The sequence below is a fragment of the Pinus tabuliformis genome, chromosome 2_2 (genome assembly GCF_031772625.1).
Source record: "Pinus tabuliformis cultivar Carrire ecotype Pingquan chromosome 2_2, CPIR1, whole genome shotgun sequence".
Classification (NCBI taxonomy): Eukaryota; Viridiplantae; Streptophyta; class Pinopsida; order Pinales; family Pinaceae; genus Pinus; species Pinus tabuliformis.
The window spans coordinates 368,876,403-368,895,692 of NC_142300.1; the positions used below are offsets into that span (position 1 = coordinate 368,876,403).

Genomic DNA, 19,290 nt, shown 5'->3' on the forward strand with positions numbered 1-19,290 from the left:
TTAAACCTTTAAAATTTATTTGGAAAAGGTTTTAATCGCCATTTTTCTTAAAAGACTTTTTAGGATGTTCTAATATATCCTTTCGCATTGAGGCTTTAGAATTAAACCTAAAATTTATCGCTCTTTTTAATTAATTTTTTTTGATCTTAAAACTAATATTTCCTCTCAATTTTTTTTTTATAATTATATCCTAAATTTTAAAATAATAACCCTTCTCTATTAATTCTTTTATTAATTATATAATAAAATTATTAATTCATACAACACATATTTAACATTTTACTAAAATATTACTTTTACTTACTTCCATATCCCACTACTTCTATGACGTTGCACAAACCTACTTCCATATCCCACTACTTCTATGACGTTGCACCGGTTTGTGCAAATGCTAGTTCTATATACGATGTAGGGTTTCAGGGTCGGCGACAACGCTCTTTAACTTTTTAAAACATTTATATCTTAAAATGGGTTGTTATATCGGATGTAGGGTTTCAGGTCCGCAGATATATCCTTCTCCGAGGGCTTTCAGGAGGGCCTCTTACGCCGTGCGCCCTTTTCAGGTAGACGCATTTGCAAATATTTGCATTGTGCTATTTTTCTTTCCACGCGGCGGATTGACTTGATCGGTGCACGGACAAAGGTGCATTTTTGGATAACCGATGCGGCTGGTTCAGATCCTCATACGCAATCGGATAGAGGTGAGTCTAAGCCTTGATTTCTTTTGTCCCTCTCAACCCATATTCTCTTATCACGATGTCTTTTTTGTTTTTTATTTCCGCTTCACATTTTCCAGAAGAGGTGCTGCTTATATTTGCTTTCACAGACTCACAGCAGGCATATTTTTTCAATCTGTGTTTTTTTTGGCGCATTTATTGGCTTACATATCGATTGATATTGATATATTTTCTCTCAATTTTTCTAATCTTTTATTTCATCCGAGTGTAAAGAGATACATTCTGTAAATGCTTTAAGCTTCGATAAATATCAGAACGAAAATATACATTCTTTGCTAAGCCTGAAGAAGGCATTGATATTGATTGAAGGGTCCTGTAACTTCTCTAAAATTCAGAATTCTTCTTTTGAGGCACTTGGATCATCTTCAGAATACTGACTGTCATAAGAATCCCCATTCGAGGATGCAGAAATATGTTCGTGTAAGATATGGCAATCCTTGATTTCACTTCATAACTTTGAACCCTCAGCCAACTGTAGTCCTTCCTTCCTCAAGGTGTCTGCTTCACCATTTAATTCTTTGTAGACATGTTCAAAGCACTCTGAAATAAAAATGGACAGAACGTTTGATTTCATCTTCTACTACTGCCATTCATCCAATTAATTACTAACAACTGATGAATTTAGTAACACTTGTTTAACAGATTCTTCTCCTACAGGAAAGTAGCACAGTCTGAATTTAAAGGCTAATCGAAACTGTAATCTGAATGTCGTTTGAGCCTATAAACGGACACAGTTAGAAAACATGCACAGAACATGTAGATCACTGTCGAGAACCCCTGTTAATGCTATTCCATTATCATTGAATAAAAAGCTGCATCACTAACATATCTCAGTGCAAAATGCACTGCCCCCTTCCAAGTATTAGAACTTGTGTTTTGTGGCAACCTGATGAACTTGCCTAGGCTGCACCATGTACTGAAAGTGTTGACTGCAAAATAAATGTTAGGCCTTGTGTTAACTAAGTACATGAGGAAACCTATCAATTCCCTGTATACAGATGTTCATCAAATCTGAATTAGAATCAGCAAAGTACAATGGATTTACTACCACAGGGGAGTAGCCATGGGTTTGCAGTACATCATTTGAAATCTCATCAGAATTTCAATTGCATACACTGGAGTAGCCATGGGTTTGCAGTCCATCATTTGAAATCTTCTAAGAATTTCAATTACATACCTTTTCTGTCCAAGGAACACTTCACCTGCACTTTGCTACACCCCTAGAGCCAGCAAGTAGTGCTTCAAGTCATGACAAATTCTCTTGCCAATTTTTCCCTGCACCAGTTTGTGGATTCCTTTTAACTTCCTGTGAGTGTAAGGTTGTCTACATATGGGACTAAAACAAGCAGATTAGAATGATCTACCAAATTGTAAAAATTAGAATCTGCATCTGTCTCAGTGAAACCCAAATCTGAAAGTTACTCATCGATCTTGGAGTGCCATGCAAATGGTGCCTGTTTCAACTCATAAAGGGCCTACTTCAACTTGTAAACATGGGTCTCAAGCCTATTCACCTAAAAGCCTCTTGGTTGGTTTATTCATATAACTCCTTAATCAACCTATTAAGAAATGTTGTCTTTACATAAATTTGATATAAAATCCAATGGAAGATTGTTGTGAAAGACATAGTAAATCTGATAGAGGTATATTTAGTAACAAGAGCAAAAGTCTCCTCATAGTCAACTCCTTTTTAATGGGAGAACCATCCAACCACAAACCGAGCTTTGCAGTTTTATATGCTGCTATCTGGTGCATGCTTAACCATGCATGATTGTTGTAAGAAAAACTAGAGTAAAATACTGACTTCTCCACTAGTCTAGGCACTATCTCCTACCCATCATTCTTTAGGAGGAGATGTATTCCTCCATCATGGCATTTTGCAGTACTTGCTTCCTTACTGCCATTACTAGAAGGTTTTGTTTCAATAATGAAAGATATCAGTGCAACATAACTAGGGAACTTTTTAGGAGGGTGGCTTATTTGAAGGGAAGTAGTTGGAGCACCAACTTACTCTGTTGCCTCTTTTAATGTCTAGATTAGCCATCTAGGCTTTCTAGCTGAACTTGAAGGTAAAGAGGCACCCCTTTCACTTCCAAAAGCTTGCTGATCTAAGTATGCATTTCATGATCTTTTTGATTTCTGCAGATCTGTTTTTGGGATACCAAGCTCTTCTGCCTCCATGGTCACTATTGGAGGTTCTTGAGACTTAGAGGACCATGCATTTTCTTCAAACTTGGTATCTCTGCTCACAACTACTTTATGTTGAGATGGAATGTATATTCTATAAGCTTTTAAGGTTTCACTCTAACCTACAAAAATGCCCTTCAAACTAGAAGGTTCCAACTTGGTCCTTTTCCCATCTGGAATATGAATGTAGATAGGACAACTGAAAAACTCAAAGATGTGTTACTTGAGGCTTCTGAATTCCTCCAGTCTTATCCTTCAAAATTCTGTGAGGATACCTATTCAAAATATAGACAATGATGAGACATGTTTATACACAGAGACACATGAGCAGAACTAGATCATGAATCAAGGCCCCAAACTACTGAGGGTTGTAGGGAACTATCAACATTTTCTTGATTCTTGATTTCATGCAAAAGGTATCAAACTCCTTTGGTTTTTGTGAATTAAGTCTAGGACTTCCTAGAAGAATCATCAATAAAATATTCATAGTAAATGTTACTTGATAAGGAAGTTGAAGAGATGGGCCCACATACATTTGAGTTGATTAGGTCAGAAACCCCTCTTGACCTATGTTTACTGCCAGGAAAACATCCTTTACATGCTGGCCAAGTGCACAACCTTTGCACACTCCTTTCTTCTCAACCTTGAAGATTGGCAATGCCCACACCATGTTTTTCAAGATTGGCAACATTCACTAGTGCAAGTGACCTAGTCTCTTTTGTCAAAGCTCACACATGTTGTCACTATCATACCCTAAAGTTCTTATAGGATTCCCTTGCAATTTAGGATGAGGACTTGTTGATCTTCAAAGTTAGCCCTATATGTAGGATCTATCATCACTGAAATTGGAAAGAGATTTTTAGTTAAGCTAGGTACATACAAAACATCATTAACTTAGTAAGCTTAAGGATATCACTTGATGGATCCCACTCTTGCAACTGGATATGTGGCATCATCACCAAGTTCTACTAAAGGTACTCTTGTTAGAGGTTGTATGTTTGCAGGCTCCACTGTCCACATACCAGTCCACATCAGACATGATGTCAGATGACAGGCATGAGACCATTGAGAAGTGTATCTCGAGATTGGATGAAAGCTCATCCACTTGAGCTGATGCTTTTGTACTCTTTACAAGTTGCTTTCCCTTCCCCTTCTTTTGATGACATTGGAAGCGAAGTGCCCAAACATTTGACACTTTGAGGGACATGGAATCTGTAACAAACCCAGCCCCTAGATGTCCTTTGAGGGACGGGGTCTCAATTTTTTTTGCAAACCTTTAAGCTTGAATCAGGTTTCCTCTCATATCCTTTTGCGTTAAAAGAAAGTATGATTTGGTTTCCATTAGATTTAGCAATCTTAATCTTCACCCCTGTAGATTTCTTATTAGTAATCTAATTTTTCACTTTTAATCTCATGTGCTGATAGGGCTTTCTTTGAACAAGTGCATGTACTAAGTTAGTCTATACCCAAAGTACATGCACTGAAATCATTATTACATAAACATTCCCAGCAGGTTGCATCCATTCAGCCAACATAAAACAAATAAATTATCACTTATAAATATTATGAAAACAGATAAAAATACTTAACTGAATATTAATTGCCTGCAACTGAAGAATGGTGAACCTTTTTTCCACCAACCATAGGCTTAGCTACATCCATCCATGTCCACGGCTGGCCACCCCCTAGCCAGGCCATGATACCACTGGGGAAACTTGGTTTTCTCGAGGAAATTGTTGGGTGTGAAGGCTACTCTCCTTCACATATAGTCAGATGGTAGAAACCCCTCTACCCACTGGGCCTGGGACTTACACGAATTCCATAGATGCCTTCTCAGCTGGATTTTATCAGCACAGGGGAGTCCTTTCACTGCCAGTGTAGTTCCTCAGCGCCCTCCCTTCACTGCTTGCTAACTCTTCGAGCTAGCATCAGATTCACAAGCCTTTTTGCCCAGGTCAGGTTCATGCTTTCCTGCCCCATTTCAGCACTCAAATTTGTATCTTAGCAGGCCCAAAAATCTAGTAATGGACCCAGCTCCAATTTGATACCCTTGGGCATGATTTTTAGCAGTCCAAATGAGTTTCATTTTTTGATGCCTGTGAACTTCCAGCTGTGAGCCCACTTGCGATTTTCACTCACTCCGCTCGTGGGCGCTCCCAGAACCTTGTAAACTTTCTTTCAGTACCTCCTATCTCCTCTGCACACTACCCACACATGGAATAATCATTTCCTCAACCCCCCACGTGCATCCCCCTTCCTTGGCCCAAGAAGACTCACAATTTTTCTTGCTTGTGGCAGATGGATTCATGGGTCAACTTGGGAAATCGAGGTGGGTACTTGCCATACCTTTTGTTGACAGTTCCTTCTATCCAGCTACTTCTCATCCCTTCATAACTGTCAGTGGTTGGCTGCCCCACTACCCAGCTCTCCCTCAATAACTGATTTCTGGGAAGTAATTTCAAATTTAAATTTCTGGCAATTTGGCAGTATGGGACTTTTGGCAAAGGTCAATTACTTGGCAAGAAAGGTAACCTCCTAGTCCCCTCACCGGATTCCACTCGTAGTATCATGGCTAGTACTAGTGCTTCATTCTTTAATCAGTGGTTTGGTGAATATTCATTAACTAACAAAACATACGTACATCATTTATAAGTTGTCTTTTCTAGTTTTAAAAAAGTTGAGGAACATCCATGTTGTGATTCACGGTGAGATTGAGACATATTTACAAACTGGGGGGAAACAGGGTATTACAGAATCTAGAAGATACTTCATACTGTAAAATGGCATGGATCCTGGACAATTAATGATCTGGAGGTTGTCTGCTGTGAAATTGGGGCAAATAAACAAGCAAAATGAGTGCTTTATTTTGTTTTTTTTATGTGTCTTTTATAGGCAGATGGCTGAGTTTGAATTGCGAGAAGTGAGAGTCTGACTCACATTTGACCTGCAAGTATGAGTCATACTTGTAAGTCAATGCACAAATATGACATTGGGCCACAAGACAGACTTGGAGAAATTGAATTTGGCTTGGTTTCCTCAAAGAGAAGAGTCAAACTCAGCAGTCCAATTGGACTTGGAAAAATCTGGAAATGCTAGTGAAATGGCAAATTGTCCAAGTAGGCTGCTGCAGGTCTCAGTTGAAACCAGGACAGATGCTGATTTCTCCAAGTCTGTGCATTCTGCTTGGTTTACCGCATATGATATCGAATATACCCAATAAAATAACTATAAACTTGGAAAAAAGAAAAAGAAGAAAAAGACATTTGTTGGAAGACTTTCAATCTAGTATACAAGAGATCTCCTATTTAGAAGAACAACTCTATACTAATAATAATAATCTAATTTTAGATCTTATTTTAGGGTTACAGCCAAGACAGACATGAAATTGTGTATGAGACCCCCTTGTTTGTGTTACAAGTGACCTGCCTCTGCGCAGCAATTTGACTGCTAAAATCTACAGAGGTGTGCATACTCTACCCCCCTCTGGATTTGATCCTGCTTTGTGGTTTACATAAAGATGATAATGAATCCTTGATTTCACTGTTTGACCATGAGCTACCTGTCAGATTTTAGAGTTTTATTTGACTTCCTGTAGCTTACTGAGGGCCAATATACAGCCCAACAAATCCAAGGAAGCTACCCAACAGCTCTTTAAACCCATTGCTTAGTACAAAGATTTTCTTAATTATCGAGAGGCCCTGTACAGGGTTGTACACTCCAATGTGGGGGTATCTCTCGCTTGGGAGTGTGGTCACTGGATGGTTAAATGAATTAATCATTCTTGCTCGGCATTTCTTTAAGTCATTGGTTTATTTTTCTTTCCTCTCATTGATTTTGGTGTCCTTTTAAGATTTCGGCTTCATCTCAAGTATTCTTGGTGAATGGTGTTTGAACCAGTGCGTGTGGCATTGTGTAGTTCTTTGTATTCTTGCCACCGGATGAAACTGACCCTTGTATGTGTGAACCTTTGTCCATCTATTGTATGCTAATGAGTGGCATTGGAATGGATTAGAATTCGGTTATGAACAGAGAGAACTTGGGATTGTAATTATCTTCAAGCCAATAAGTGGTCATTGAGCTGATCTACTCTTGCATTCTATCTTGCATTCTAGCCTTCCATTATAGATCTATCCAACAACAGGCAACTAGAGGTAGTTTATTACTGTATCCTTATATTAGTCTTGCAATTACTTAAAGGGATTGTGGTAGATTGTAAATTTTTTGGAAACTCGTGTCGGTGAAATGGATAGACTATAAGCCTGTCATTTATGGTATCAGAGCCCAAGTTCGAATATACTTGGTTGGACCTGTAGGTAAGCACCTGCAATGACTATAGAAGAAGTGGACAGGAATTGTTGCTAGGGCTATGGAGAAGCAGAGCACTGACAATGATAGGGGTCCTCATGAAGAAGTTGAAGAAGAAAGTCCTAGGGATAGGTTGGATCGGCTAAAGTAGAACATTGCCATGCTAATGTTGATGGTAACACAACTGTTGGCAGGAAAGGGTATGGAAACAATTTAGAGTATTGTTAGGGAAATAAGCTCGGTGTAGTTATTTGATCCTCACCTAAATCTGTTTTAAATCTGATACAGTGAGAGTTATTGAGATAGAGAACACGTATGGCTTCCCTTTTTTGGGGGGTACCTTGACTTTTATATTCTCTCTTCAAATATCATTGATTTTTATATTCTCTCTTCTGATATGCATAATAAGTTTCTAAGATTATCTATCCATATACTTTCATTAGCATATATTTGTGTTGTCTGAAAATACCAAAAAACATAAAGGGTATGTTGCTCTGACCAAAAGTGTCACGGAAGGCTGAGCAGTCCCTCATCCCATGTAGTGTTGTCCACTGTGTATATGTATTTCATGATTCCATAGGGCTCTCCAATGTAATCATTTGACAATTTATCTACCCCATGTTGACTTCTATATAGATGTGAGTGATAGTATATACTGTGAATGATCCCAATATGTGCTTGATCCTCTTTATCCAACCAGATAGTATGAGGATCAAAATCTGAATGTCCCATAATTCCATGACCTGATTTTTCCTAACTGTTCTTGTATGGGCTAATGTCGGTACGGTTTACCATTCTCTCTGTCTTCTATCTCAAAGCAAATTTCTAAGAGAGAGTGATTAAGAGAGTGCCCTGTATTACAATGACTCCAATAAATGAATTCCCATAAGCAATTGGAGCAGACCTTCCAAGACATGGTGAAAATGTTGGTGACTCATGAACATGGAGTTACGCCTTTACCAAACACTTCACAAACTCAAAATAAACAATGTGAATGCTGTTATTTGAAAACACCTGTTATGATTTTTGACAAACGTGAAAAGCATCTTCATCAATATATCAATTAGAATCGGTAATATAGAATAGAGTAATTACCCCAATTTTTTTGTCTGTTGCACCATGATCTTAGGGTTGAGATTTGAGATTTGTCATTGCTATAATGATGACCCAGTTTCAAATCCCAACAATCATAGAGCCATGGAAATTGATAGGTAACATTCATTCAAAACATGTTTATCCCTTTGTATATTGGTAACCATAAGGTCCAATAGCATTATGAATCTAAATCAAATAACGAGGTCCAAAGTCATCAAATGTCGGGTTATCCATTGTTGGCAGGGTGCCAATAAGCATTACCACTCTCTGTTTATGTATGTGTGACTATGAGGTAGTATGTTGATTATGAGGTATGTAGATTTATGATTCCATGTCTAGGAAATTACTTTCATTCATTCAGGAAGAGACCGTCCAATAGCATTATGAATCTAAATCAAACAACGAGGTCCAAAGTCATCAACTGTCGGGTTATCCATTGTTGGCATGGTGCCAATAAGCATTACCACTCTGTTTATGTATGTGTGACTATGAGGCAGTAAGTAGTTTTATGGTTGTTCATGTATGTGTGATTATGAGGTATGTAGCGTTATGATTCCATGTCTAGGAAATAACTTTATTTCATTCAGGAAGAGACCGGTCCAAAGTCATCAAATGTCAGGTTATCCATTGTCGGCATGGTGTCAATAAGCATTACCACTCTGTTTATGTATGTGTGACTATGAGGTAGTATGTAGCTTTATGGTTGTTCATGTATGTGTCATTATGAGGTGTGTAGCTTTATGATTCCATGTCTAGTTAGGAAATTACTTTCCTTCCCTCAGGAAGGAGGTCTGTGCCAATTTTGTGACTATGAGGTAGTATGTAGCTTTATGGTTGTTCATGTATGCATGATTATGAGGTATGTAGCTTTATGATTCCATGTCTAATTAGAAATTTCTTTCATTCACTCAGGAAGGAGGTCTCTGTCAATTTTGTGACACTATGAGGTAGTATGTAGCTTTATGGTTGTTCATGTATGTGTGATTATGAGGTATGTAGCTTTATGATTCCATGTCTAGTTAGGAAATTTCTTTCATTCACTCAGGAAGGAGGTCTCTGTCAATTTTGTGACTATAAGGTATTATGTAGCTTTATGGTTGTTCATGTATGTGTGATTATGAGGTATGTAGCTTTATGATTCCATGTCTAGTTAGGAAATTTCTTTCATTCACTCAAGATGGAGGTCTCTGTCAATTTTGTGACTATGAGTTAGTACGTAGCTTTATGGTTGTTCATGTATGTGTGATTATGAGGTATGTAGCTTTATGATTCCATGTCTAGTTATGAAAGCATGCATTTTTTACTATAAATATCTGGAAAGACCTGGTACAAAGCATAAAATAACACACATTTGTGCTGGAAGCCCTGGTTTTGTAGCAGAACTGAATTCATTCATTGGAAAGAAACAAAATGAAAATTAATAAAGTAGCTGCTGTCACAATTCAGTCCGTCCTTATTTGTATCTTGAGAAAAGAATTGGAGGTGCAGTTGGGCTTTTAATGGATGGATATCTTCTCTGAGAAACTTTCCCATCAATTTGACTCTTCTTTTGAGATCCATAATTACAGAAACAACGAACCTCTACATCATAATAGTAATGCTCATTGCATCAACCCAAGAAAGAGATTAACAATTTTCCATTGAGGACACCTGTATTGGGTATTTACAAGGAAGAAGAAACATAATTATAATAAATCAGATCTCTTTATCACTCACACACAACACACCAACACCATCAAAAGTTAGCCTGAGGCTGCTGATGCCCAAAAGAGACACACTTCCATTTCAGAAGATTGTAGCCCTGAAAGATTTTCAACCTTTTCAAGCCTTCAATTCCAGACTGGTAACATCAGATGAGATCCCAATTTCAGCATTGAAGAAGAAATTTCAAGCCATGTGACAAGATCTTCACACTTAAAGACAAAGGGAAAGCCAGAAGGCTACTGTACATCTCATCTAAGCTCTGTGCAATTTCTTCAGACTCTCATATACAGCTGTAATTGGCAGCAACCTCATATGAGGCCCAATTTTTCAATGGTAAATATGCTGCTCACCCCAAGAGGGGTATTAGGGATCATAAGAAACCTTGTGGGTAGTAATGGATCTCTGTGAGGAACTTTTGGCACAATGAATTCATTGCACCCAAAAGTAGAGAGTCCCTAAAAAAGGCCAAACCACCTGTTGTTTTTCCTTAGAGCTCACATAATCTTCTTGTCTTCTAAACCACCAAATAAAATTGAAATTAAAATTGAGCTTCCAATGCTCTGATCTAACAATCAACTCAATCCATCAGAGAGCAACAACCTCAGAAATACTCTCCAAATGGGGTCTCCACACACCGATGCGGCTCATCCTCCTGCTATGCCTACTAGACCTGCTGCTCTCATGGTGGGTCTTCTCAGACAACACATCTGCCAAATAATGCTTAGAGATTACAAGCTTTGTGACCGACCCACATTGCTTGATCCAGATTGAAGCACCATCCCCTTTTTTAGACTCACTTGGATTTGCATCTCCATCTGGGGCAACAGCAGATGCATATTGTTCCCTTCTGCCCCTCCTACTTGACGCCCTTTTGCTTGATGAAGGGCATCTCCCTCTCTCCTAGTGTATATCTACTCCTATTTTTCTAGACCACCTATTTTTCTCTCCATAGTACACAACCCTATGTTTGACGAAATGCCTGAGAAGATTTCACTGCCTTTTCTTTGTTCTAAGGCATTGAAATCTTCTCAGGCATTTCGTCAAACATTTCGTCAGTATATATATGAAAAATAAGTTATATGATGCAATAATAAGGTGTGGTAATTAGTTAATATGATGCAATAATCAGGTCTGGTGACAATGCCATACACCTATGTAAACAAAATGTAACATAATATCAAATACTCTCGCATATAACCAAAAATAGGGGACAGTAACATTTCTGCCTTCCTACTTTCTGATCGTTGGACTAGAAACTTAATACTCTAAGATTAATTATAACTTATATATATCTTTAACATAGTGTTTGAACATCGAACCAAAATCCATAATAACATTACCAGATTGCAAAAGTTTATCTTCTTGATAACTCAGTCATTACTGTACTTCTCAGGTTTTAAGAAAACAACTTCTCTGTCAAATTGAGATCGATATACAGTAGGATGTTCAACCAGATTCAAGTAGATAGCTTCTATAATACTACCATCTCCCTATCACAAATAAATATTGAATCCCAAGTCAAATTACTGGAGATATGTGAAGGCTAATAATGTCACCAAAACTGTGAAGTCTGGGTAGGGGATTCGTTTCGTTTCTTTATCATCGATGTAGCCCCCCACTGCTGGTAAGTTTCTGATAGAAATCAAGCACCTTTGGGTGTGCTTTGATCTTAGATGGTTTAAATCTTGTAAACCCCGGCCGATCTAAACTCTTCACGCGGGAAAGAGCTACATATCCCATGCCATAATCAAATGCCTGAAGATTTGTCTCCAACCTCTCCAATGTCATCCCTTGGCACTTGTGCACAGTAATAGTCCATCCTAAAATTAATGGCACCTGTGTTCGGGTAGCCACTTTCACTTCACCTTCATAAACATGTCAGGATTCTGATGTGATAATCCTTTCGACCCCATATAGAAATCTCACCTTTGTCCAGAACCCTGTTGGACTAATAGCTCTCAACTGCATATCATCCCTAACAAAATCAACAATCTGGCCCATTCACCCACTCAACAGCCTGTAAGAAACACATATTCCCCTCTTGAAATGGCATTCAGAATTGTCATCTGTTCATTGGATAACCTAATGTGTCCCTCCGAATGGGCCTCCCACATTCTCATGACTTTATTCCATTCTACTTCTTGTTGTTTGCAATTGGTTATTGCAGAAAGCCCTCCAGTTTCTGAGCCTATTTTGACCTTGGATTCACTCTGGCTTTCCTCTGATTGTTTTTCTGTGCTCTGCCTAGCTAGTGACTTTGTTTCTGGCAGCTCCATCCTCTCGCTGAGTTTCTGGGTTAGACTCATGTTCATGCTAAGAACCACTAAACCCGGTACCTAATTTTTCACTTCAAATCTCGAAGATTTCGCCATTTCAGTGAATCCAAACCCCATCACCCTGGATGAAAATGTTTTAGCCATAACTGTAGCAGAGTGCACATTTGTAACCCCAAACGTTGAGCACGCAACTGATCCCTACAGCGTAGAAAGCATAGGGCAGAAAGCGGAGCCGGTTTTCCAAAATGATCTGGTTACCTGGTGAACTGCAAGGGATGCTGGGTCGAATTGGTGAGGGAGTAGAAGGCGGGTTGTTTCCAAATTCAAATTCCACTTCTAGGCGGCAAGACGCTATGGAAATCAGAATGTATGTCAGAACCTGTCAGTGTTCGACGGTGGCCGAGCTGGGCGGAGGTTGCTAAGGGTGGCGGAGCTGGGCGGAGCGGAGAAATTACCGGTGGCCGGAGTCGGAGATTTTTCCGGGCGGTACCGGAAACCGGGCCATTCTACTGCCTAGGTAGACTACTCCATTTTGTTTGTACTGTCACTGCCTTGTTTGGTTATTGGTATCAATTCTACTTTGGTACTGCATTTAGATACTTCAAGCTACATCATTTCCACATAAGATTGATAGGAATTCGACTATGTAGTGATTATAAAAAACACTGCTGTTTATCTATCCTATTTTAGTACTACCACACGACTTGCAATTGTGCTAAACATAAAATACGAAATAGTTAAAATTTTGATCCATTTTTTGCTTTTGTAAGAAAACAATAGTTTATTTTAACCAGTGTTCCATGAGGATGTGTCCCCTATGGTGGGGTGCACGTATCCACGCTTCCCACACACCTAGGATGGGAAGATGCTCAGGGACACGTTTCCCCACGCCCCCTTTTAGGGAGACACAGGGAGACGCAGGGGGAAACGTTTCCCTACTGTGGGGATGTGTTTCCCCAAAAGGGGTGCTTCTGGGCAGCTCCCCTAAAAAAGGGCTAGGTGCTCCCCCTTAATTTTGCTTGAAACAATAATTTATGAGTGGGAAAGCTCAACATTCAACCCTAGGGCCCTATTAATTGACTTAGGATGTTTGAGAGTGGTTCTGACCTCATTTTATTTCATATGGAGAAAGTAAATTTCAGATTCCACTCAAAATGCATCAGACATAACAATTTTTAGGATTTCAGGAATGAGCGAATTGCGATGTTTCCATTGGGCTCTATTATATATAAGGGTTTGGAACTACCATTTAATCAAGAGCACCAAGCCCAAAAGCACCCCTTTTGAGGGGGGCCATGTTCTGCTTAATTTTTTTTCTAGTAACTGTTGTAATATAGAAATTAAAAAAAATTATAAAACAACCATAAAAAAAAATTAAAATTAAAAAGAACAACACATAACAAATATCAAAACCTAAACTAATTTGCAATCTCTAACTCACTCATTCGAGTTACCAAGCTTATGTCTACTCAGCTTGCTGCGCAGCACTATTTGACTTACCAGTTAACTGTTGCACCTCCTCCTCCATGGCACTCCTAAAATGCTCATTGGCCATTTTTAATCGTCAGTTTTAACTTTCGAGTCTTGACTTTAGATATGAATGACCTTAGACTGATTCTTTGACTTTCACTCTTTACTTTTTTTGAGTTTGAGTTATATCAATTTACTATTCCAATCTTCAGGCTTAAGTATCTACTATAGTCTATTTTGGTTATTACTAATTAGATTCTAGAATCACGAATTTAAATTTTAAATCAATTTAGAATCTAGAATGATGAATGATGAATTTAATTTTTAAATCAATTTAGATTCTAGAATGTTGAATAATGAATGATGAATATGGATCAATCTAGTTCATTATTGAATCTCGTGGTGTATGAATGAATGATGTATGTATTAGTATGAATGATGAGTATGGATCAGTGTATTTCATTATTTAATTCAATCATGTACGGATCAATGTATTTATGCTTTCATTATTGAATATATATATATATATATATATAAAATTATATACCCCCATATCCCCCTGCCCCCTAATTTTACCTAAAATTTGAGGGTACTCTCACACGCCCCCCCTGTGCATCACCCCAGACATGCATCTCCCTATCCCGGAGTCTTGGTGGAACATTAGTTTTAACTTGCCAACATAGAAGGGTTGAAAATATAGTATGACTTCATATTGAAATATGACCATGCCCTTCAAATTTAATGCCAGGTTGAAGAAGTATTTTAGGAAAAGTATTTTGAAGTGTGTTCTAGTGTTTGCCTTTTAGAAAATGTTAATCTTTTTTCAAGCTTTCTTTTCAGTTCTTATAACTGATTTGTTTGTTTTACTTTAGTGGTTTATTTATAATAGTGAAAAAGGCTTACGAGATTTAATGGAAACCTTTTATACCCACACCAGATATGCCAAAAAGACCTTAGACGTGTGAATGCCAATTTTGATGCACCGTTCATATTGTGCAGTTGTGATGTTTTTTGTTAACGATTGTGCTGAATAGCTTTGTGTCGAATGATGCAGGTACCTTCAAGACAATTTATACCACATACGGGAATCACATGAGATGGATCTAGATTTGAAGATAGAATTCTTCAAACATGTTAACTAATGCATTCAACTGTCCAATGTTCTTAGGTAGCGGTCTTGTAAGATTTCTTCTGACAATATCTGGTAACAAGAGTATTATTGTAATCATTAAAATGTTATAAATAAGATATATGAAATAAAAATTCAGGTATTGAATTTTTCATTAAACATTATTTAGAATGTATTAATACTTATAAGTATCTTAGACATGTATTTGTGTGAAAATAAATTGAATTGGTTTATGTTTAAGGACAAAGCATCCAAGGCGAGGTTAACCAAGACAAAAGTCACTCATCGTAGTGGCCAGAAAGGTTTAAAAGCACTGATAACAACCTTTGTAAGTATATTAAACATGTGATATGTTTTTAATAAATTTTGTACTAGAAGAAAGTCACTGTTATCTAATTTCTCCCTATTTACTGATTGATAGGAACTAAAATATGGAAGACCTCCAAATCATTTGGAAAAGGAGGTGCTGCAGCAAAAGAGATGGGTTGAATTTGTTGTTTGGATGGACTCTATGGTATGTAATCTTAGTTGGATTTCCAATATACTTTTAAACCATATTTTCATTTTATTTTTTAGTACTATTAGATATTATATCTTACCTCATTTTATGGTTAACATTGTATAACAAAAACATGTGTTGTGTTATGTAATTAATACTAACATGTAATATTGATTTTTTTTGTCAGAATGCTATAGGTAATGATTGCCAAGACGATGATCCAAATTATGTTCAACATATATCAGGAGATGATGAGGATGAGGATGAGGATGATGGTGGTGAAGGAGGAGATGATGATGATAGTTGCGGTGTTGGTGATGATGTGGATCAGAGTAATGAGGATGGTCAAGATGATCATGAGGATGATCTTGGTGGTGGTAGCTAGGCATGCACATGCATTGTTTTTTATGAAGAAATTATTGTGTAGAATGACATTGTTATGTTTAGATGGGTGTTGTGAATTTACCCTATATCAATGAGACATTTTGATTTTGTAATCATACGATGAGTTTGATTTATGTATGTTGTTAATTTATCGTAGAATAACGATATTCATGAAATATTTTGATTTGTTAATCATATTTGAATTTTACTTGTTTTGATTAAAAATAATACTGATTTTATTAGTATTATGTTGCTATTTTATACATGTTTTGAAAATTGTTAATGACACATTGTTATTTTTTTGGATGGATGTTGTTAATTTCTCTTAAATTTCTTTACAAATGATTTTGAATTGTGATATCTGCTTTAATGATATTTAGAAACTATCATATATTTCACTATGAATCTATAAAGGGGGTCATATATGTAAAAAAAAATATACTCTATATAAGAAGTCAAATGTGGATGTAACCATGGATGCAAAATTGAAAGTAAAATTGGATGTTAAACTAGGAATTAATACAAAATGCAAACAATTGACATACAAAGTGTTTTAAATTAGAAGTGAAAAATTGTGCAATAGTTGACATAAAGAAGGGAACAAAACATGGCATACAAAAGGATATCAAATTGGGCAAAAACAAGGACACATAAATGGGCACCAAATTAGATGCAAAAAAAGACAACAACTAGATGTAAAATAAGATGCAAAGTTGAGCGTTAAAAAGAAGCAAAAAACGTTACAAATTAATATGCCAAATGATGATGCAAATAATGGTGTAAATTTGGGATGCAAACTTGGGTGCAAAAAAGGAAAAAAAAAAGATGTAAGAAAAGACATAAAACAAGATGCAAAATGGGGCTGAAAAAAGGTGAAACCAAGGATGCCATATTGGATGTAAAAAATGATTCCTAATCACATGCAAATTTAGGCTCGAACTCAGACACAAAATTATATGCAAATGTGGACACAAAATGAGGCAAAAAAAGATGCAAATTTGGATGGTGAAAATGATGTAAAACTAGACACCAAAAAAATGCAAAATTGGATGAAAAAGTCGGTGTAAATAATGGTGCAACATTGGACACAAGTAGACACAAAAAAATGGTGCAAAAAGGGGCATAAAATAGCTTAAAATTGGATGCAAAACTTGGTGCAAAAACAAATACAAAAGTAGACGTAAAAAATGGCTCTAAATTGAATGTACCATTAGACACAAAATAAGATGCAAAGGTGGACACAACACATGACTCAACATAAGATGCAAATATAAATGCAAATTTGGATGCTCAAAATGATGTAACATTAGATGCAAGAGATGGTGTTAAAAATGATGCAAAATTGGATGAAACAAATGACGCAAAATATGGTGCAAAATGAGATGGGAAAAATGGAGACAAATCAAACGTAAATGTGGATGTAAAAAATGGTCCAAGAAAAGATGCAAAAATGGGCACAAAAATGGATGCAAAATTTGGTGCTAAATCAAATTCAACACATGGTGCAAAGATAGGCACCAAAGCTGGTGCAAAAATAGAAGCAAAAACTAGTGTAAGACTAGATACAAAACCTGGCGTAAGACTAGATGCAAAAACTGACACAAAATGGATGCATAAAAAGACGTTAAATTGGATTCAAAATACAGTGTAAACTTGATGCAAATGATGGTGCAAAAATGGAAGCAAAGAATGACACAAAATAGGAAGCAAAAGAGAATGAAAAATAGATGCAAAAAATGACACAACACTAAAAGCAAAACCTGTCATAAAATAAGATGCAAATCTTGGTTCAAAATTTGACGCAAAAAATGATGCATAGTTTGGTGTAAAAAATGATGCAAAATCTAGCGTGAGAAAGGATGCAAAATCAGGTGCAAAAAAGGATGCTTTAAAAATTGTACAATAGAGCCAGATTTAGCGCCAGGTTGCTCATCACAATTACAAAAAAAATGCACTAAAATCTGGCGCTAAATCTGGCGCAAATCGCTGGTTTTGTTGTAGTGCAAACACAATCAAAAGTTCAGCTTGATCACAATGTTTCGAATTAGGGAAGGGTAGTTTAGCTCGCGAGTTGAAGATTTCCAAAGTATAAGTTTCCATCTCTGGTGTTGCTCCGTTGCCAGCAAGCCTAGACAGTACCCCGATGGAGTCACGCAGGAACACACGCATTGCTCCACTTCCGGTGAGCCTAGTCAGTACCCCGGTGGAGTTGCACGCTTCACCTCTCTGCGCAGGAAGCCTTTCTCTTCTTTCACCTTTGTATTTTTCAAGAGGACTGTGCATAAGCACTTATTTATTTTTGGGGCGGAAGAGGGTTCCCGACTTATTGAGAGCAGAAGAGGTTGTTCCTTTAGAGAAGCATGTAAGACCTCTGACATAGGTTTGCTCGTTTAGATTTTTCCCCTTCTCCATTTCTACTATTTGGATGAGCTTGAGCACACAGAGCAGAAGGCTGAGTTCAGGCATGGGGCTTCCCAGTGTGGACATAGGTGTTGGAAATAATACTGAGAGGGGGGGGGTGGTGAATTAGTATTATCAACTCAGATACTTTTCAATTTCATACTCAGATTCATATACGCGGCTTCAGTTCAGTATATCAGCGTATATACGCGACTGTGTTAAATGCAACTAGCGTACATGCAGTAATCTTATGAATCAGTTAGCTTATCTTCAGTAAATTCATCAGAACATTATTAACCATAATAACAATAATCAGGTGTAGTAAAACAGAACAGATCATCACACATAAGAAGCACACATGAACACAAGATATAAGGTGGAAACCCAATGTGGGTGAAAACCAATTGTTGCAATTCGTCTCTTTCTTCCTTTAATAAGAAACTTCTTTTACAATGTACTGGTGCAGTCCTTTACCAGCACGCAGGCTTCAACCTGCAGAGGGCTACAACCCTCTCTCGTTTTTCCAGCTACTTCTGGAAGGGAGCTACAACCCCCTTAGCTCTTGTACTAGCTAATATACTAGTACGTAGGTGCTGACCTATAGAAGGCTACAACCTTCTTTTCTTCAGGGACCATGTTTCATTAATTTTCAGACTGGATCCATGAGTACAAAACAATCACTGCTGCAATACAATCATCAACTTATACTTGCATCATAAATCTCCAATACTGAATCACTGAAACCCTGTCATCAAAAACACAGAACACAAACCAGAGCCCAAAACTCTGCAACAACCACTAGAATCAACAGCAACCTGAAACACCAAATCTCATAATGCATACGCTACTTGACTATATCAAAACTGCGTGTGTACACACTTTCACTAGAGACAACCTGCGTACAGATCTAAAGATAATTACTTATACCTTCGCTGTCAGATCCAACCTTAGCCAAGCGTCACAAACAGATAACCAGCAATACTAGATCTTCCCTCTTCGTCAGACATCCCTTCCTTCCATCTCTTTGCCTAATGATCTTCTCCTTATATATGTTAGGCTTCTTTCAATACCACGGTCCAAAACCATAATAAATCAATACCATGG

At 37.4% G+C, this 19,290-nt stretch overlaps 1 protein-coding gene across 5 annotated transcripts; it reads left to right on the forward strand.

The window, feature by feature from the left end:
- Positions 1-410: 410 nt before the first annotated feature.
- LOC149192773 (uncharacterized) lies at positions 411-15,943 on the forward strand. 5 transcript variants are annotated; one of them, XM_089404708.1, is made up of 6 exons: positions 414-701; positions 9,237-9,315; positions 14,829-14,953; positions 15,145-15,231; positions 15,325-15,417; positions 15,590-15,938. In XM_089404708.1, exons 3-6 carry the CDS (start codon positions 14,906-14,908, stop codon positions 15,785-15,787), a joined length of 426 nt encoding a protein of 141 aa, XP_089260834.1. In that variant the 5' UTR covers positions 414-701; positions 9,237-9,315; positions 14,829-14,905; the 3' UTR covers positions 15,788-15,938. The 5 variants fall into 5 exon arrangements, with proteins under 5 accessions (XP_089260837.1, XP_089260836.1, XP_089260834.1 ...); XM_089404709.1 differs by having other exon boundaries at positions 9,237-9,271; XM_089404707.1 differs by lacking the exon at positions 9,237-9,315 and having other exon boundaries at positions 417-701; positions 15,590-15,936.
- Positions 15,944-19,290: the final 3,347 nt, after the last annotated feature.